The following is a 19,852-nucleotide window of genomic DNA, read 5'->3' on the forward strand; positions in this document are numbered from 1 at the left end:
GACTATAAACGGGGCAGTAGCCAATAGCTTTCATCTCTTTATTTATTCTGAGCATGCGTGGCACTTTGTGCGTCGGATTTGTGTACACACGATCGGAAATTCCGACAACGGATTTTGTTGTCGGAAAATTTTATAGCCTGCTCTCAAACTTTGTGTGTCAGAAAATCCGATGGAAAATGTGTGATGGAGCCTACACACGGTCGGAATTTCCCACAACAAGGTCCTATCACACATTTTCCGTCGGAAAATCCGACCGTGTGTACAGGGCATAAGGGCTCCCACTGATTCTGCATTATAGTGCGTTGAACTATTTCAATGTAATAACAGAAACAATGCGCTTCAATCATCCTAACGCCATATCACCTATGGTGCCGTGATGATTGAAGCGTCACCACCAGCCTTTACCTGCGAAAAAAAACACATCCCGGGCCTTGGCATAATTTTCTTCCACGCAGCCTGTCCCCGATGCCAAAACGGTTGGGGACCGCTGGCCTAGAGCATTATGTGCCAGTATGCAAATGTTTCTAGTAGTTTCCTTCTATTTATTTTAAGCTGATCTCTTTCAACTGTTAAACTTAAACGATGCAATGGTTCAATATTTTCAGCCAGTCGGTCATGATTTACAGATTTCTTTATTTACATTATTTCATATGTACTTTATATCTAAAAAAAATGTAATTAACTTCTTTTAACAAATTGTAAATAATACTGCATCCATTCCTACCGAACCTTATTGGCATAATAGTCCCTGATGAGGATTGATGAAAGTAGGACAATGATGTCACAGGGCGCTGGTTGTTGGGTGAATGATTATGAGCACTTCCCCAGAATAACCAGAGCTTCTGTGTATTAATAAGTATTATAAAGTCATGACTGCGGTCCTATAATTCATTCACGTAGTAGATTCTGCAGTCTAATAGTTCATTCACGTAGCAAGGGAAACATCTCCAATTAATAAATGACATCATTAAGTGCTGGGGTGAAGAAGATGGATGGTAGATGTTCTTTGTTGCTGCCCGGTGGTTTGTCACACGTGGCCGATTTAATTCCACTTTCACATTTATCGTATTTTCAGTGAAGCGGTAGCTCTGAGCTGTCAGATTTCATTGCTGTTTTTTTTTGTAGCCTTCGAGTACTAACCAATGTAGATTTGATAAATCTTAATCAGTAAGGAAACATGCAATAATCCATAGCAATCAATACCAATTCTTATTTCAATAGTTTGGCTTCAGTAAACTGAAACGTGGTTGCTGTGGGTACTGTAATTTGCCAGTCCTTTTTTCTTCACGTTTTTTTTTTTTTTTTTAACAAATATTCATTAAACTTTAGGTAATCCTAAATTTACAGGAAATGCAAGTTCTATATAAAGGGCCAAAAATACAATATCAATGTGTTCTTAGCTGGAGGTATTTTCACACAGCCACCAATCAGAATTACACTTTTAGGGCAGTTCTGATGCTGATTGGTGGCTGAGGAGACGTAACCCAAGTTCTTGGTAAAACATATCGATACAGATGGTCCAAAGATAAATAGTTCTCAATATATTTAATCCCGGCTGACCTTACAAGCTCAACAATTTGGACTTTAACGTGGATTATAAAAAGGGTTACAGAACATGCCATGGCTATAAAAAAAAGAACAGCTAAAGTCACAAACCTGGAGAATAAACGAATCATATAATAAAAAGTACATAGACAAGGTTACCTGAAAGTGGTATTAAACTCGAAAGCAAACATTTTATTATATTGCAGCTTACCAATTCTTAGATGTGATGGCTGCATTAGTCTTCTATTTTAGGCTTTCTTTCCCTTATTTTCGCTTGATATTTTCACTGACCAGTCAGTGTTGTTTTTCAAAAGAACAAGCTTTCTTGCAGATGTAGTAGTTAGAAGGTTGGCAAAACCCATTTACCACTGACAGGGGTGCTTGCAATGATTAGCTTTTATTTATTTATGTAAAGCCTTTATCCCAAACAGAAGGAAACTGCTGTAACTGCTTATAAAGTGTAAGCTGGAGTTCAACGTCAGTTTGTTAGTGTATCCTAAATCTGCTAGTGCATCTAACATTCCCCTCTCCGTAGACTGACAATGCTGCTGTCCAAAGGTGCCCCTCGTTATTTAACTGCTTCCAGCCTGGCCTATTGTAAAATGATGGCCAAGTTATGCTGGGAGAATGTCTTATGACGTCTTCCCAGGCCTGCGCCTCGCGCGTGCCCTATGGGCCACGCTTTGGGGAGATCTGTCACCCGCTGTGTCCACCTGACACAGTCGATGACAGATCACTGTACAGACCCGCTGTCAATACCATGTGATCATCCAGTGTTTACTATTGTAATGAGCTCTGTGATTGGTCACAGTGATCACATGGTACAGACAGGGCCAATCACAGCCCATCTGTACCTTGTAATTAGCTGTGGACAATCACAGAGCTCATCACAATAGTAAACACTGAATGAATAGTTTTCATTTAAGAAAAAGGTTTCTTACAACAGTAAAATTCAGTTATAAGCAATCATAGTGTGTAAGAACAGATAAAAATCCTGATTACCCAACCCCCCCCCCCCCCCCCCGAGCAGTTGCTCTGTTCACTCTATGTAAAATAAAAATGTTAAAAAAAGGAAAAAAAAGTAATAACATTGAAAAAAAGATAAAGAAAATTGTAATAGTATTTTTTAAATTTTTTTTTTAAACACATACTGTCACCAGTCAGTGTCCTTGAGCACCTCCACACCAGTAATATGATGACGCTGTACTGCACTGGTGATACTATGTAAAATAAAATGTAAGAATTGTGAAAAACTTTTTTTTTTTTTTTTTAATTTCCTCATTATTCAAAACATTATGACAAAAAAATTACAACTTCAAAAAACTCGCCATGCCTCTTACTAAATACCTTGGACTGTCTACTTTCCAAAAAAAGGTCTTTGGGGGGTGTTAGCACTGTCCTGGCATTTTCAGGCCTCAAGAAATTAGATACGCCATCGGTACATCAGAATTGATCAATTTTCAGATATATACTGTATACCAGGAATATGCAATTAGCGGACCTCCAGCTGTTGCAGAGCTACAAGTCCCATGAGGAATTGCAAGACTCTGACAGCCACAAGCATGACTCCCAGAGACAGAGGCATGTTGGGACTTGTAGTTTTGCAACAGCTGGAGGTCCGCTAATGGCATATCCCTGCTGTATACCATAGTTTGTGGACTCTATATCTTTCCTACAGACTAAATCATATACACTGATTTGGGTTATTTTCACCAATGAAATGTAGCAGAATACATTTTGTCCTCAATTTTTGAAGAAAGATTACTGTATTTATTGGCGTATAACACGCACCTTTGAAAATCGGGTGCCGTCAGACGAGAACCGCCAAATTACATACAGATTACATACAGCCAGAATCTCCTGTTTACTCAGAAGCCTCTGTAATAGGAATCCCGTCTCCTGGGCTGGCATTGGACCAGTGTTCTGTCTATCATAGAAGCCGGTCCAGGAGGCGGGACTTTGTATTAAACGATTCTGATGTAATTTGACAGGGCTCGCCCGCTCCCCTCCCTGTCCCCTCCGAGGTAGCAGTAATCTGAGGTGAGGCTGCAGATGGGCACTGATCAGGCTGCATTCATGGCATTGGTGAGGCTGCATATGGGCATTGATCAAGTTACAATGATGGGCAATTGTGAGGCTGCAGATGGCATTGATCAGGCTGCATATGGGCAATGGTGAGGCTGCATTGATGGGCACTGACCCTTATTTTGCGTTAAGTTCTTTATTTAAAATTTACAAAAAGGAAAAGGTCTGGTGTCACCCGCAAACCACCTCCATCCCAATATAAATTACTGCCACCTCTGGGTATCAAGCAATGGGTAGTCTGATCCAGCCCTTGGTGAGTATAGGGCCATGCGTTTTTGGACCCTCTTGACTAATTGTCATGATACCATGTCTGTGTTGATACTTATTTGGTTCATTATACCCCCTACAGATGTACTACACACGCATCTACCCCTGATGAAGCAAGCATGGTCTTGCGATACTGGTATACTTATGCATGTGTACTCTGCAATTTACATTTTATACCTTGATACATGTAATGACATTTTCTACTGTATGTATCATTTCAGTGGCTTGGCTATGATTCATGTTTATGTTTGCATGACTATTTTAATAAATTTTGAGACTGCATTTACTCTGTCAATTGTTGGCTAAACGCATTCACCTCATTTAAAGTCCCAGGGAGATTTCCTGTTTTGTGTTTTATTTAAAATTTAAGTTTTTTTTCCTGAAACTTCCCTCCTAAAATGAAGGTGGGTGTTATACGCCTGTGCATGTTATATGCCGATAAATACTGTATTTATTTGCAAATGTTCTAACAGAAACGAAGAACTTGTTTTTTTCAGAATTTCCGGTCTTTTTCCTTTATTTAGCGAAAGATAAAAAAACCCAGCGGTGATTAAATACTACCAAAAGTAGTGAAAAAAATTATAACTATTTTAAAGGGGCACAGTGTTGTATGACCGCGCAATTATCATTCAAAGTGTGTCAGCAGTGAAAGCCAAAAATTGGCCTTGGCAGAAAGGGGTGCTCTTTGTACTTTTGCATTGAGGTGGTTAATGTAAAAAATTTGAGGACTCGCTATAGGTGCTTTGGTTCATGTTAATGTCAGTGTTATAGGGCGTACACACGGTCGGACTTTGTTCGGACATTCCGACAACAAAATCCTAGGATTTTTTCCGACGGATGTTGGCTCAAACTTGTTTTGCCTACACACGGTCGCACAAAGTTGTCGGAATTTCCGATCGCCAACAACGCGGTGACGTACACCACGTACGACGAGACTAGAAAAGGCCAGTTCAGAACCAAGCGCGGCACCCTTTGGGCTCCTTTTGCTAATCTCGTGTTAGTAAAAGTTTGGTGAGAGACGATTCGCGCTTTTTCAGACTCGTGGCTTTCAGATCGTTTTCTGACGTTCAGTTTGTGCTTGTGGGTTTGTATCTGCTCTTCAGTGCGTGCAGTCAGTTCGTATCGGAGTTTTCTGTGTGATCTTGCCTGCTCGTTGCTGTTTTTCAGGTCGCTCTTCACAGGCCTTGCTGTTCTTCAGTGCGTTCTGTTACTTCGTTCTGAGCAGCCGACCGTTTTCTAGCCATGTTTCGTATGCGTACTCCCCGTAGAGTTCGTGCTGTGCGGGGGCTTGGTGTTGGGGTCCTGACCTTGACACAAGTCCAGTCCATGAACAGGGTGGGGAGGAGTTCATGGACCAAGAATTGGTTGCTCCAGCGTGACCAGTTCTGTCATATGCCTTTGCTCCGTGATATCCGTGAGAATAATCCTGATGATTTCAGGAACTTTCTCAGGATGACGGACCCCGTGTTTCACCGTTTGTTGGCTTTGCTGACCCCTTATATTAGCAGGCAGGATACCTGCATGAGGCAAGACATCACTCCGGAGCAGAGGTTGGTCGCTACCTTGCGGTATTTGGCCACAGGGAGAAGTCTGCAGGACCTCAAGTTCTCGACAGGCATCTCCCCCCAGGCTCTTCTTTGTGGACATTTACTGCTTGTGTTTGTTTTAGCTGACCCTGACAGAAATGTGTGGAGTGCAGAAAATATTGTGATTGTGTAACCTTATACAAAGCACTGTTGGCTGTTATTTACTAAATGCAAAGACACTTTTCACTACAAGTGCACTTGCAACTGCACTGAAACTGCACTTGTAGTGCAAAGTGGATTTCCCCTTAGGAAATAACCCCCATTTTCTCATAAAACAACAATTACATCACCCCAAAAGTGTTGTAGCGTTGAGACAATAATCCACACATTCTTGATGAACAATCTTTTTAATACCTGCACAATCACATGTGCATTTACCAAAGGTTTTTCTGACAAACCAACATGTTTGTTGTATAACAATTTTTGTGGTGTCATTATCCAAAATAAAAATGTGCATTTTATTGAAAACAGGCCTGTGTAAAACCCACAAGAAAGACACAAATCTTGATCTTACAAAGTTCACATTTGGTAGAACTGGAAGGCAATATCAGACATGAGTATTTAGGAACTGTGTTTGATATAGCGTTCAGATGGGGGGAAATCACCCCTGGAAAAGCCAAATTTGAAAGATGCACACAAATTTCACAATGTCAACATGTGCTATCTGCCATCAGGGGGGATCAAGGGACGTGTTTTGGGGGAGAAAGCCCTTCCTCACCGCTACTTTATTATTGAGGAAGGGGTTGCACCCCCAAAACGCGTCCATTGATCTCCCGTGATGGCAGATAGCACATGTTGACACACTGTGTGCATCCTCCAAATTTGGCTTTGGGAAAAATCACAAAAACATTTCGCACATTGTAGCACACAAAAGAAGAAAGTGATTTTGAGGGGCTTTAAACTCGCCCCAAAACATCAATGATGTTTTTATATTTTGGAATAACATCATTGATGTTTTGCTTGATGTTTTCCAATTGTAAATTACACCCCATGATCTCCCCGATCACGATCTGGGCACTTTCGGATGTGAAAGGATCTGGATCCACAACCTCACGATCACCTAAAAAGAGAGGAAACCCAAAATAAATTAGGTTTCAAAAAAATGCCGCCATCCATCTCTTATCGGAGCCTGTGGTTGCAGACACTTACCTGTTGTGGTGACTACTTCCACCATGTCTTCATCCTCCTGCTCATCTTGTGTTGGGGGGATTTCCCCTTCTTCCAGAGGGGGGGGGGGGCTCTGGTCTCCTCGGATGAGGGGTGTCCTCCGAGTCTTTTCTCCCCTATGTAAAACAAAAATGGTATAATTAGCACACAGATATTTAATGTCAGAACTATAAAGATGAAACATTGCTTGGAAGTGGGGTACAATTGTCTATTTTAGCCGAGTTCCAAGATGTATATTTTTTATTGCCCTTTGTCAAGCTGCAATACTTTACCTGTTTGGTAAAAGCTTCACAGATGTAGCCCCCCCTATAGTATACACTGGAGCACCTGTGTGGCCCCCCTAATAAAAATGGTGTTCTTGTGTCCCACACTAGTGCTCCAGTGTCCAGATGTGAAAACAGCTGCTCAGTGTCCTCTCCTTACACAGAATCTAGTTTGCATTTCATTCTAGTAACAAAGCCATCTACACAACCCAATTCTTTGAAGACAAGTATAGGGCGTCAAAATGGTGGCCAAATGCATATGGCCTAAACAATGTTATTTTATCGTCCGAAATAACAATGTGTGATCCGAACGAATAATGTGCCCATGAACATGAAAGTTGCCATTTTAAACTGTACAACAGTTCCTAAAAGCACATGGAGCAGCACGAACGTCATAAAAATAAAGAATAGAAACACAGCACAACTACTTACTTTTTTGCAGCACTCTCCGGATCTTTCTGTACTGCTCATGTTCTCGTAATTTCAGGTCCGACCACCGCTTCCTGAGCTGATCTTTCGATCGTCATACCCTGAATTTGCAGACTCCTGACCACTTTCGCCATGATCTTGGCCTTTCTGACATTGGGGTTGGGGTAAGGTCCATACTTCCCGTCATAGTCGGCCTTCTTCAGGATGTCCAACATCTCCCCAAAGGACATATTTGAGTCCTTTAATCTCCTTCTGGATCGGGACGTTTCAGGCTCCAGCCTTTCCTCCTCCTCCTCCTCCTCGTTGCTACAATTAGCACGATCCTGCTGTCTATCCGCCATGTGCTCTTCCCCCACTGCGCCGAACGAAAAGGGGCGGGGAATAGACTAGAAAGAACGTCAGGGGCGGGCGGAGTTATACGCATGCGCAGTGTGTATAAATCGTAACGCGCGCGTCTTACGTACGATCTGTGAGCGGAGGAAGGAGTATCGGAGACGCCGATCGTGCTAACGAAGGTAGGATCTAAACTTGGGCCTATACTGCTTCGAAATGGAAGCCTATATTGTAACAAGATTAGGGGAGTTTGGCCTGACATTAGGCTTTGTCTTGTGTTGTGTCTTACAGAGAAAATGGATGGGTTCAACGACCACAATTTCCTGCCCCTGTTCATAGACAAGTACAGGGAGCTGCCCTGTCTGTGGCAAGTGAGACACCCCCACTATAATCACAAACAGAAGAGGCAGGCAGCGCTGGAGAAACTGCTGGAGTTGGTGAAGCCGGTGGTCCCCACAGCAACCATCCCTTATTTGAAAGCTAAAATTGGTGGCCTGAGGAGCACATATCTGAGGGAGCGCAAGAAGGTCACAGATTCCCAGAGGTCCGGAGCTGCAGCAGATGACGTTTATGTCCCCAGGCTGTGGTACTACGAGAGACTGCGATTTCTGTCAGACCACACTGAAGTCAGGGAATCCCTCTCCACTCTTCCTTCCACTCTTCCTTCCACCCCAGCTGAGGCTTCCGATGTCCAACCTGGGCCTTCCAGCCAGGAAGAAGTGGAGGAGCCCAGCTGGAGTCAGGTATAGCATTCTTCTACAGATTTCTGGGCAATAAAGAAATTCTGTTTACTAGATGTTATTATTGATCACTAATTGCTAATTGAAAGTGCTTTACATATCAATACACAGTAGTAGGTACCCAAAATTGGGAAAAGAATGAAAACTGCTGGGCTCAGAAGGATAGTCTGTTATATTTGTTAACATTCAATTTGCAGCAGTCAGGAGGTGAAAATTGTGTGTGATTGATGAATAAAAAACTAAAACTATGTCCCTTTTTCATACACAGGAAGACCTCAGCCAGGAGGAGGTTGTGGAATGTGGCAGCCAGGAGGAGGCGGGGATTAGTGGCAGCCAGGAGGAGGCGGGGCTAAGTTGCAGCCAGGAGAAGCCTGGGACCAGTCGCAGCCTGACTGAGTCTCAGGTTCCTCCCCTCCGCCTTCCATACAAAAGGGCCAGGAAGGCCACTCCGAGTCCTGTGCAGGATTCAGCATACAGGCTGATCCAGGAGGCTTCGGCGTCCCTCAGAGCCTTCCCCAGTCCTGAAGAGGCCTTTGCCTGCATGGCTGCCACAAAATTGCAGGGCATGCAGGAGGGCCAACGCAAGATCTCTGAGGACCTGTTTTATAAAGTCCTACGTAAGGGGTTGAGTGGGGAACTGACACACAAGACGGATGTCATGGAGAGGGACGATCCTCCTCCTCCTCCTCCTCCTCCTGCCACAACTAGACCACCACAGCCAAAGCCTGGAAGGAAGCGTGGAGGGAAGACCAAAGAGTGATGACCCTGGGTTCAGTCTGGTCTGACAGAATCTGCAGTCTCTCGTATGACCACAGCCTGGGGACACAGATGTCATCTGCTGCTTTCCGGATCTCTGGGACTTCTGGACCAGACTGCCCTCCCTTAGATAAGGACTCAGGCCACCAATTTTGCTTTGAAATAATTGATGTGTGCCCTGGGGGTCCAAGGCTTCACCCACTTCTGCAGTTTCTCCAGCGTTGCCTCCCTCTTTGTTTAGTTGTGAGCCCTTAATAAAAATTTTTTAGGGAAATTATACTCTCCTGTGTGTGTTTTCATCCAAAAAGGACAGTTTGTTGGTGAGGATTCAGGTACATTTCTAAAGTACAATGTGAAATTAACAAGGGACAACAACACCAAACAATCTCCTACAGATTAAATAGAACAACATATTAGTGGAGTTGTGGGAACTTGTCACCAAAAACACACACAAACATTTTCGGGAGTACAAATCAAAATCACAAAAAAAAAAAAAAGAGAAACACAAAAAAAGAATCTACATTAAAGTCCAAAAATAACAAAAAATTTTGTTGTCAGATGTGAGAAATCTAAATATATTGAGGGAATCCCGATAAATATAACGAAAGAAGTTTGTGAGAAGTGTGTGTGTGTGTGAATATGAGCATCAAAACGACTTAATTCTTGTCACATTATAAAGAAGAAGAGAGTGCGCTGTATTAAACCATTTTGAACATTGCAGCGTGACGAAAGTGCTGTATCCATTCCGAACGCTATGTTTACCAGAACGAGCTGTCCCGTGTCGGAATTTCTTCTGAGCATGCGTGGCACTTTGTGCGTCGGAACAGGCCACACACGGTCGGAATTGACGCGATCGGATTTTGTTGTCGGAAAATTTTATCTCCTGCTGTCCAACTTTGTGTGTCGGAAAATCCGATGGAAAATGTCCAATGGAGCCCACACACGGTCGGAATTTCCGACAACACGCTCCGATCGGACATTGTCCATCGGAAAATCCGACCGTGTGTACGGGGCATTAGAGTTTTTGCTACTGTGCTCTTTGCCTAAGGCCCCTTTCACACGGGGCTGTCCGTTTTGACAGACTCCGCTTGCTCAGCAGGGGTCGATCCGTTGATCTTCGCTGAGCAGGCGTATGACAGGTCCATCTCCGCTCACTGCGCAGAGACGGACCTTTCAGATCCCTGCTCTCCTCTATGGAAGATCGGATGAAAACTGATCCGCCTGTCTGTTTTCATCCGATCCGGCAGAGAGATGGGAAAAAAGGGTTTCTGTCCATATGGACTTGGCGGATCGGATAGCGCCAGCTGTCAGCGGACATGTCACAGCTGACATCCGTCGCTCCATAGAGGTGCATGGAGCATCTGATCGGGTCTGCCTGAAAAACGGACAAGCGGGCTTGATTCCATCCCCTGCCACCTTCAAGTTTCCATGTTAGTCATTTGATGGGTAACCTGGTTGAACAAAGGGATACTCAGGAGGATGGAAGGGTGGAGCCAAGAACAACTTTTTCAGGAAATTCAAGTGTCACAAGAAGATATGTGTACTGCTCAGGGTGAGTGTCTTACCACAGGCAATCTCAACTCGCAACATTCTTTGAACCCTTAAAATAGCATGTTTGGAGGAGAGATCAGCCTGCACTGAGCACAGACCAAGGTAGATGAGGCTTGCACAGCCCCTAAAACAACCACCTACATTAGTAACCTTTACTACTAAATTTTTAAAACACTCAGGAACTTCTCAGAAAACAGTACAAGGGAGGTCTTGTAAGCTCCATGTTCTCCATGTAAAATCTGCAGCCTGCAGTACATTTTATATACATGTTAAAACTCTTGGTGTATCCAAAAACCCTTAAAATATACTTGATGGCATATATTATTGTATAAATGATCAACTATTCCCACATAGTGTGGATGGCTCTGTTCAGTTAATGATGTTCTCATTCTTGTTTCTTTTAGCTGTGATGTTAAGTTGTGTCTGTACAGTCTGTGCCTACAAAGCTTGCCTCTTATTGATGCAGAACTAAGACGTGAACAATACACGGTGGGTACCAACCTTGGATGTCGCACTCTGCTACCTGTGATGGTTTTTAGGGAGCTGAAACAGTAATGCTAGCCATTTTATGCCCAATTGTAGCTTCATTTATCACAGATTTTGGAAGATGAGGGTGCTAGTATAGGATACGTTTTTAAATCCCAGCACCACCCCAGGTTTTTTCTTCCCCGAAGAGCAATATCATCATTGGCAGCGCCCATTATTCTGCCAGCTCGTGTACGTCATGACTTTTGTATAGGAATGTGTTTGACTATTAATGTAATTGTAATGGATCAGTTTTTTTTTAATAAAATAATAAACATGTTACACCTGCCTAATTTGGGCAATGGTATTTCACCCCAAACCTCATCTTCTGGAGTCCCCCTTCAGCAATCTTGGCTCCTCCTCTTCTGTGTCTGACCCCATAGGAAGCGGCTTCCTATAGGGGCAGACGTGTGGGCTTACTCCCAAGCTGGGCTATGTGTGTCCATAGACACACAAAGCCCAGCCTGGCCCTGTTTCCTGCTCCCTCCTCACAGGATTTGGTTGACAGCAACAGTACAAATACAATCCAGTTAATTACAGTAGGAAACAGAGGTCCGCTCATTAGACCTTACAATCTAAGAGATGGGGAAGTTTATCGAAACTGAAACAGACAAAATCTTCAGTAACTGTGCATAGCTACCAATCAGCTTGCATCTTCAGCTTGTTCAGTTAACCACTGAAGGTCTGCCCTATAGCAGTTTTACTGCTACAGGGTGGCACCTGTGTGCCAGATTACATATACAATTATGATCCTGCTCTTCCAGGTGGCAGGCACAAACGCGCACCACCACCGGCTCGCTCCTGCTCTGATTATACACAGCGGGAGCCGATCGGCGGGGACTGTGGACTCGATGTCCACCTGGCACCCGCCGATTGTTCAGTACAGAGGCAGAACAATGGTCTGCTTATGTAAACAAGGCAGATCGCTGTTCTTTTAGGAGGGAAGGCATGGGTCCTGTGTTCCTGCAAAGCAGGGACATGGATCCATGACTTCCCCTAGTCAAAGCACCTCCCCCACAGTTAGGAAACACTGGCTAGGCACACAGTTAACCCTTTGATCTGCCCTGATTTTAACCCCTTCCCAGTCATTAGTACAGTAATAGTGCATATTTTTTAGCACTGATCACTGTATTAGTGTCATTGGTCCCCAAAATCACAGTCCCTCTATAAGGGACGGCTGATCGCCGCCATTACTAAACTAAAAAAAAATCCAATAGTTTGTAGAAGCTATAACTTTTCCAATATACGCTTATTGGGATTTTTTTTTTACCAAAAACATGTAGCAGAATACATATTGGCTTAAATTGATGAAGAAGTGTGATTTTCTTCAAATTTTTTTATTGAATATGTTTTATAGCAGAAAGTAAAAAAAAATTGATTTTTTTCTTCAAAATTGTCTGTCTTTTTTTGTTTATAGCGCAAAAGATAAAAACCAAAGAGGTGATCAAATACCACCAAAAGAAAGCTCTATTTGTGGGAAAAAATACATAAAGTTTATTTGGGCACAGGTTAGTTCAAATAATGCAGTGCCGTATCGCAAAAAATGGCCTGGTCACGAAGGCCAGTATATCTTCTGGAGGTCAAATGGTTAAAGCAGAACTAAACCTTCCTATCCTTTACAGCCAAGGAAGCAGCCATCTTAGCCTCTGTTTGATCTGCAGTTGCCATGGTGTTGCACATGTGATCGGTTTTGATACCAGCCATTTGATGGCTTGATAGTTTGATTGGGAACACAAGCAACTGTGACAGTTATCTTTCATGGCATGCCTTGAGTGTGAGACCCCATTCACACAGGGGCAACACGACTTGCAGATCGCCTCAGCGAGGCAACCTGCAAATGACTGCCCGGGCGACTTGCAAAATGACTTCTGTATAGAAGTCTATGCAAGTCGCCCCCGAAGTCGTACAGGAACCTTTTTCTAAGTCGGAGCGACTTGCGTCGCTCCCCTTAGAACGGTTCCATAGCACAGAACGGGAGGCGACTTGTCAGGCGACTAGGTCGCCTGACAAGTCGTCCCTGTGTGAATGGGCTCTTACTGTTTTGGGAATTTGTCAGATCAGTGGGTTTAGTTCCGCTAAAAGCGGAACTTCAGTAATTTTTTAAACGTTACATCTATTAAATCTTCTGCCCTTGTTGTTTTAACTTTAGATAATAAAACATTTTTTTTCTGCCAGTAAATACATTATACAGCCCACTTCCTGTTTCTTGTCTGGTAAAAAGCCTAGGCTTATGACATCATGCACAGCTCTCTTACTCTCGTGAGAGTTTGCCAGGAAGGGTGGGGGGATGAGCCATAAGAGGGCCAATGGGAGCTGCAGAGCTGGATGTGTGCCTCCTGTGTGCCTCCTGTGTGTCTGGGTAAATCCAGGAAGTGAACAGGCAGCAGCTTCAGCTACCCACAGTTAAAATGGATGCATCCAGGCTCAGTGGAGGGAGATTTCTGCAGCATATTTGGCAAGTACAGAATCACAGTATATATAAAATAATATGCAAAGTGGTTGGAGGGAAGCTTCAAAATTACAAATTATGTGAGCAGACTGCTGTTCCTCTTTAAGGTTTGAAAATGAATGATAAGGTAACGGTGTCCTTCACTGGAAACACCATGGGCATGGTCAGGTGTGCACTGATTTTTGGCCCTATAGAGCAGCGGTCCTCAACCCTGTCCTCAGGGCCCACTAACAGGCCAGGTTTGCAAGATAACTGAAATACATCACAGGTGATATCATTTACTGCTCAGTGATTGCTGTATTCTAGTCTGCATCTCCCAAAGGTAATAAATAAAACCTGGCCTGTTAGTGGCCCCTGAGGACAGGGTTGATGACCATTGCAATAGAGTACCTTCGTGGTGAGGTCACTAATGATCATGGTGTTTTCTGATTACAGTCATCAATCTGTCTATGCTATAAGTGGTCTGCCTTTACAGAATGTGCCCATCATATTTTACCTGAACTTTCTCCTTCTTTTGATGTGTAAAATGGGGTTACATTTTTTTTTGGTGTAAAGGTCACCTCACATCCATTAGGTGAGGAATAAAATGGCTCTGCTGTGACTCTCACACCTTGCATTTACTATAACATTGATTTTTCCTCTTTATAATCCTGCGTTCTAGATGTTTGTTCAGATTCTTCGCATCAGCCTGACTGACCTACTGCTGGAGAAGAAGATTGATAGAGACCTGTACACGCACATCCTTTCATCAAAAGAGGCTGTAAGACTTCATCTTCCTCTCTCCCTTCTTAGAAAGTATGTTATGCTGAACATTGATTAAAGGAGAGCTTCAGGCTAGCGTACTAAATCAAGATGAATTAACAACAGCCCAAATACAAATTCCCTAATATACATGATTTGTCTTACTTTGTGTGTTTTCTTGTTATTCCGCGTTGAATAATGTATGTGTTTTTTTATACTGAATAGTGTGCAGTGAAATTGTTCTTGACTTTCAAGAACTTTGATAAACAGACACTCCCTCCATTATCTGTCCCTGAATATTATTATTATACAGATTTTATATAGCGCCAACAGTTTGCACAGCGCTTAACAAAAGGAAGGCAGACATTACAGTTACATTACAATTTGGTACAAGAGGAATCAGAGAGCCCTGCTCACTAGAGCTTACAATCTAGGAGGGAGGGTCAATTGACACAAAAGGTAATAGCTGTGGGGGTGAGCTAATATAGTGTATTAGTTAGAAGCAGGATATTCTTCTTTAAAGAGAAGGGTTTTCAGGTGGATATATTAGGGGACAGTCGGACAGATTGGGGTAGGGAGTTCCAAAGGATGGGAGAAGCTCTGGAGAAATCCTGTAGGCGAGCATGGGAGGAGGTGACAAGGGAGCTAAAGAGCAGGAGGTCTTAGGAGGACCAAACAGAGCGGCTTGGTTGGTATTTTGAGACTAAGTTAGTGATGTAGCTGGGGGCAGAAGTTGTGGACGGCTTTGTAAATTATTGTTAGTATTTTGAATTTTATTCGTTGGGTGAGTGGAAGCCATTGCAGGGATTTGCAGAGAGGAGTGGAGGACACTGAACGGTTGGTAATATGGAAGAGTCTTACAGCAGCATTCATTATGGACTGAAGGGGGGATAGTGTATGTAACAGTAGTCCAATGACGAGTGTGATGCAGTAGTCGAGGCGAGAGATGACCAGGGAGTGAATTGGAAGCTTAGTGGTGTCATTGATTAAAAAGGGGCGTATTCTAGAGATGTTGTGGAGGCTAAGGCTGCATGATTTGGACAGGGATTGGATGTGGGCCTGAAAGGACAGTTCAGAGTTTAGGGTTACCCCTAGCACCCTGGCATGTGGGGACAGACTGATAGTTGTGCCATTGATCTTGACAGAGAAATCAGTGGAAGGGGCACGTGGGGGAGAAAATATTATTAGCTCGGTTTTAGATAGATTCAGTTTGAGGAAGTGGTTTGACATCCAGGCTGATATGTCTGTTAGTAAATCAGTGATGTGTGAGGAGACTGATGGAGTGAGCTGAGGGGTAGAGAGATAGATTTGGGTGTCATCGGCATATAAATGGTGTAGATCGAGAATAGTAGAGGTCCAAGGACAGAACCTTGGGGGACCCCAACGGTAAAAGGTGTTGGAGAGGAGGAAGTAGAGTTGTAAGTGACACTGAAGGTGCGGGGAGATAGGTAAGATTCGAACCAACGGAGAGCACAGCCATGGATACCAAGCAAATTGAGTTTTTTGAGGAGGAGGGGGTGATCACTTGTATCAAAGGCAGCGTAAAGGTCCAAAAGTAGGAGTACGGAATAATGACTGTTGGTTTTAGCTGTTAGTAAGTCGTTTGTAAATTTTAGGAGAGCAGTTTCTGTGGAGTGCTGTGGACGAAATCCAGACTGAAGGGGATCAAGAAGGTTATTCTCAATGATATGGTCGCTCAGTCAGTTGTAGACTAAACGTCCAAGGAGTTTGGAGGCAAAAGGGATTAAGGAGATGGGTCTTAGGTTGTTAAGATTGGTGGGGTCCAGTGAGGCCTTTTTTGGTATGGGAGTGACTAGTGCATGCTTCAGAAGGTTGGGGAAGATGCCAGTAGAGAGAGAGAGAGGTTGAAGATATGCATTAAAGAGTGTAGGATAGTCAGAGGGTGACCGTGGTATTTGAGAAGCAACGGGGTCCAGCGGGCAGGAGGTTAGGTGGGCGTTAGAAAAAAGTTTATTGACTTCCTCTGTAGTAGTTGGGTTAAACAAGAGTTTTGATTGTACAGGAGGACAAAGATTGTAAAGTGAGGGAGATATCTGTATAGTGGAGGAGATCTCGAGACGAATTGTCAATCTTATTTTTGAAGTGATTAGCAATCTCCTGGGCATTGAGTAAGTTAGTGGGTGGAGGTAATGGTTGACGAAGTAGAGCATTAAAGGTAGAAAAGAGTTGACGGGGACTGCATGAGAGGGTGTTAATGAGAGTGATAAAGTAAGTCTGTTTGGCAGCGTGGAGACAGGAATGGTATTTTTGGAAGGCAGATTTATATTGGCTGAAATTTTGCTGTGACTTTGTCTTATGCCACAGACGCTCAAGAGCACGGCTCTGTTTTTTGAGGCTTTTGGTAATGTCTGTCTGCCAGGGTTGTAGCAGTCGGGGCCTGATTCTGTACATAGTGAGGGGGGCCAAGGTATCCAGGGTGGATGACAGTGAACTGTTGTAGATAGAAGTGGCCAGGTTGGAGCAGGACGAGGATTAGATTTTGGCATTGAGATAATCTCTAGCAGAAAAAAGAAGAGAAGGGTTAAGATGGCGAAGGTTTCTACGGGTAATTGTTTGGTAGTTGGAAGGCAAAGAAGAGGAAGACAAGGAGAGAGTGAAACTAATAAGATGGTGATCAGAGAGAGGAAAAGGAATGTTGGAGAGGTTGCGTGGAGTACATCGGTAGGAGAATATGAGGTCAAGGCAGTTGCCAAAAGAGTGAGTAGAAGCGTTTGCCCATTGTTTCGGGTCAAAAGAGGAGGTTAGGTTCAGAAATTTAGAAGTAGCGGGAGTGTTAAGATTAACAGGGATGTTGAAGTCACCAAGAATGATTGTTGGGATTTCAGAAGAGAGAAGGTAAGGTAGCCAGGCAGAGAAGTCGTCAAGGAAGCTTGATACCGGTCCAGGAGGCCGATAGATCACAGCAATTCTCAACAAAACTGGAGAAAATAGACGAATACAGTGAGCTTTAAATGAGGAGAGGGACAGAGAGGGGGGTGAATGAAGAACCTGAAGAAAAGTGCTTTGAGGGGATAGGAGGATTCCAACACCACCTCCTTTCCGTCCACTAGGCCTGGGAGAGTGAGTCCACAGGAGGCCACCATGGGAGAGGGCAGCAGGAGAAGGAAAGTCAGATTCTTGAAGCCACGTCTCCGTAATTGCAGGTAGGTTGAAGGAGTTTGTGATAAATAGCTCATAGACGGTGGTAAGTTTGATGCAAACCGAACGGGCATTCCAAAGGGCACAGGAAAAGGGAAGGCTGGTTCTAGGCAGAAGAGGAATAGAAATTAGATTGTGTAGTGAATATCTTGCTTGTACCATAGTTAAAAGAGAAGTTTGGGGTACAGATTTTTTTCTAAATCATACTTACCTTGGTGGATGCAGCATCGGTCCCCCGCCACCTCTAACACTGAGAACCGAGTGATATGGGTTCTCACAGTTCCCCTAGCAGAGAGCTAAAAACTGTCAGTCACCGGCTCTCTGCTCTGCCCCCTCACTCACTGGAGCACTGGTCTGTAGACGGGCGGGAGCGGCCGGCTCAGGCTCTCAGTAGCTCGCTGAGAGGCTGAGCTGGGTGCTAGTCCAGGCATGTCGGCGGATGCCAACCCCCAGTGTCGTGATCTTGCCCGAGCCTGGACTGGCTCTGTGACGTCAGCAGACAGCGGACTTTGCCTAGGCTGAGATATGATCAGTAAGCTGCAGGCAGGAAGAAGCTTTTTCCAAGTCTCCTCTTTCCCAGTGATCAGACTTTAACACTGCAACCTTAAAACAAGATGCTGACCCTGTATAGTCCCTCAACAAAGATGGGCCCATCCTTCTAGGGAGAAAACTAGATTACCATATTTTTAGAGGGAATACTTTGATCTTGGTCAGAAATACCTGAAAGTGGTATACCAACACTTCATTTAGCATGCATGTACTTACAGTTTTTGATGCTAAATAAATTTCATAAACCAATCAAAATGAATTTGCTTACCTAATAGTTTAGCCTGAAACGATAGGCTTTGCTGATATATTGCAGGATTGCTCTCAATCTTTTGTAGAAGCTCTGACTGTATAGTTATACTAAATATAGGTAAGCATGCAGCTGTTGTCTTTCTGCATCAGGAGCTGGAGCAGCTGGAACAGACATACCGCTCTAGAATGGCTTCCAGCAAGGAGACTCGAGGACAGGGCTCAGAATTTCAGACTATGGAGGACATTGAAAGAAGGGAGAGAGAATACTCTGACCACCTTATTCAAAATGTATGTACAAGGTTGGTTGCAATGACCCCCATCAAGGTCTGTACTATATATGATGGCACAAAGAGTTGCGATGTGCGGCTGTTTACAGCTTGTACGAGGGTTGTATCAAAAGTAATACAAACGTGGGCATAAATTTTTCATTTATTTTTATATTCATTTATCTACCGGAAATCCTCTCTCATTTCCAGTCCGCTTTTCCATTGAGGAGATCTCGTACTTGGCCATGGAAGGCCTCCAGCCCAAGTCCATAACAGTAAAATGAGGATTCCCACAACAGAGGAGCCACCTGGCCCACGTGTCCTTATACAGGATCATTAAAATGGCCATAATGGACGAAGAAGAGAAATTCTTTTGCCCTGTTTGTAAAACCCCTCCCTCCAATCTGCACCCTTGCTGCTTATGTAGCCATACATTGTGCTTTGCTCAGTTCATTTACAACAACTGAATTAAAAAAAATATTTATTTTATTAACTTACATAGGTTGTTCAAATTTCACATGTTGATAAAATACCTCTTCCTCTATAGTAACACCTCTTCTTTTCTTCTTTTACATTGCAAATAAATAACAAAGTGCAAACAGAAGCAACATACCGTCATTGAGTTCTTGACCAAGGAGAGGTGCTGGCTGTCCGACATCCAAAGAATGCAGAATGTTTACAGAAAGGACACCATTGACAAGAGTAATGTCTTGTCAATGATGTCATCTCCGTAACCATTCTGTAGCTTTTAGTTGATGATGGACAGCCTGCACCCCTCCTCATCAAGAACACAGTGATGGTATTTTGCTTCTGCTTGGAATCCATTATTTACCTGCAGTGAAAAAGAAAAAGCAGAAGAGTTACTATAGAGGAAGAGTTACTCTACCAACATGTGAAATTTGAATGACCTATGTAAATTAATAAAAAAATGTATGCCCTCACATCTACTGGACCTGCCCTTTTAATAGCTCCATTTTGGCGCTCAACACAACAACTACTGACCCGCCTCTTTAAAATGCCTATACCCATGACACCAAAATTCTTTTTGCTGGGCCTCTCTCAATTGAAAATAGACAAACCCCATAGGACATTACTTAGACACATTTTCAGGGCTGCACAATGCCTCTTTGCCATTAACTGGAAGAAACGCTCACCTCCCTCCCCGGAAGCCCTGTATGCTAGGGTCAAGGAT

General features: G+C 43.5%; 1 protein-coding gene across 2 annotated transcripts in view; it reads left to right on the forward strand.

Moving 5' to 3' along the window:
- The window catches only part of EVC (EvC ciliary complex subunit 1), a 180,012-nt gene that overhangs the window by 45,728 nt on the left and 114,432 nt on the right, over positions 1 to 19,852 (forward strand). For both annotated transcript variants that reach the window (XM_073610289.1, XM_073610281.1), the window contains exons 5-7: positions 11,127 to 11,211; positions 14,358 to 14,456; positions 18,545 to 18,682. In XM_073610289.1, coding sequence (XP_073466390.1) covers positions 11,127 to 11,211; positions 14,358 to 14,456; positions 18,545 to 18,682 — 322 coding nt within the window. The remainder of the gene's footprint in view (positions 1 to 11,126; positions 11,212 to 14,357; positions 14,457 to 18,544; positions 18,683 to 19,852) is intronic.

This window comes from Aquarana catesbeiana, linkage group LG01 (assembly GCF_042186555.1).
Source record: "Aquarana catesbeiana isolate 2022-GZ linkage group LG01, ASM4218655v1, whole genome shotgun sequence".
Lineage (NCBI taxonomy): Eukaryota > Metazoa > Chordata > Amphibia > Anura > Ranidae > Aquarana > Aquarana catesbeiana.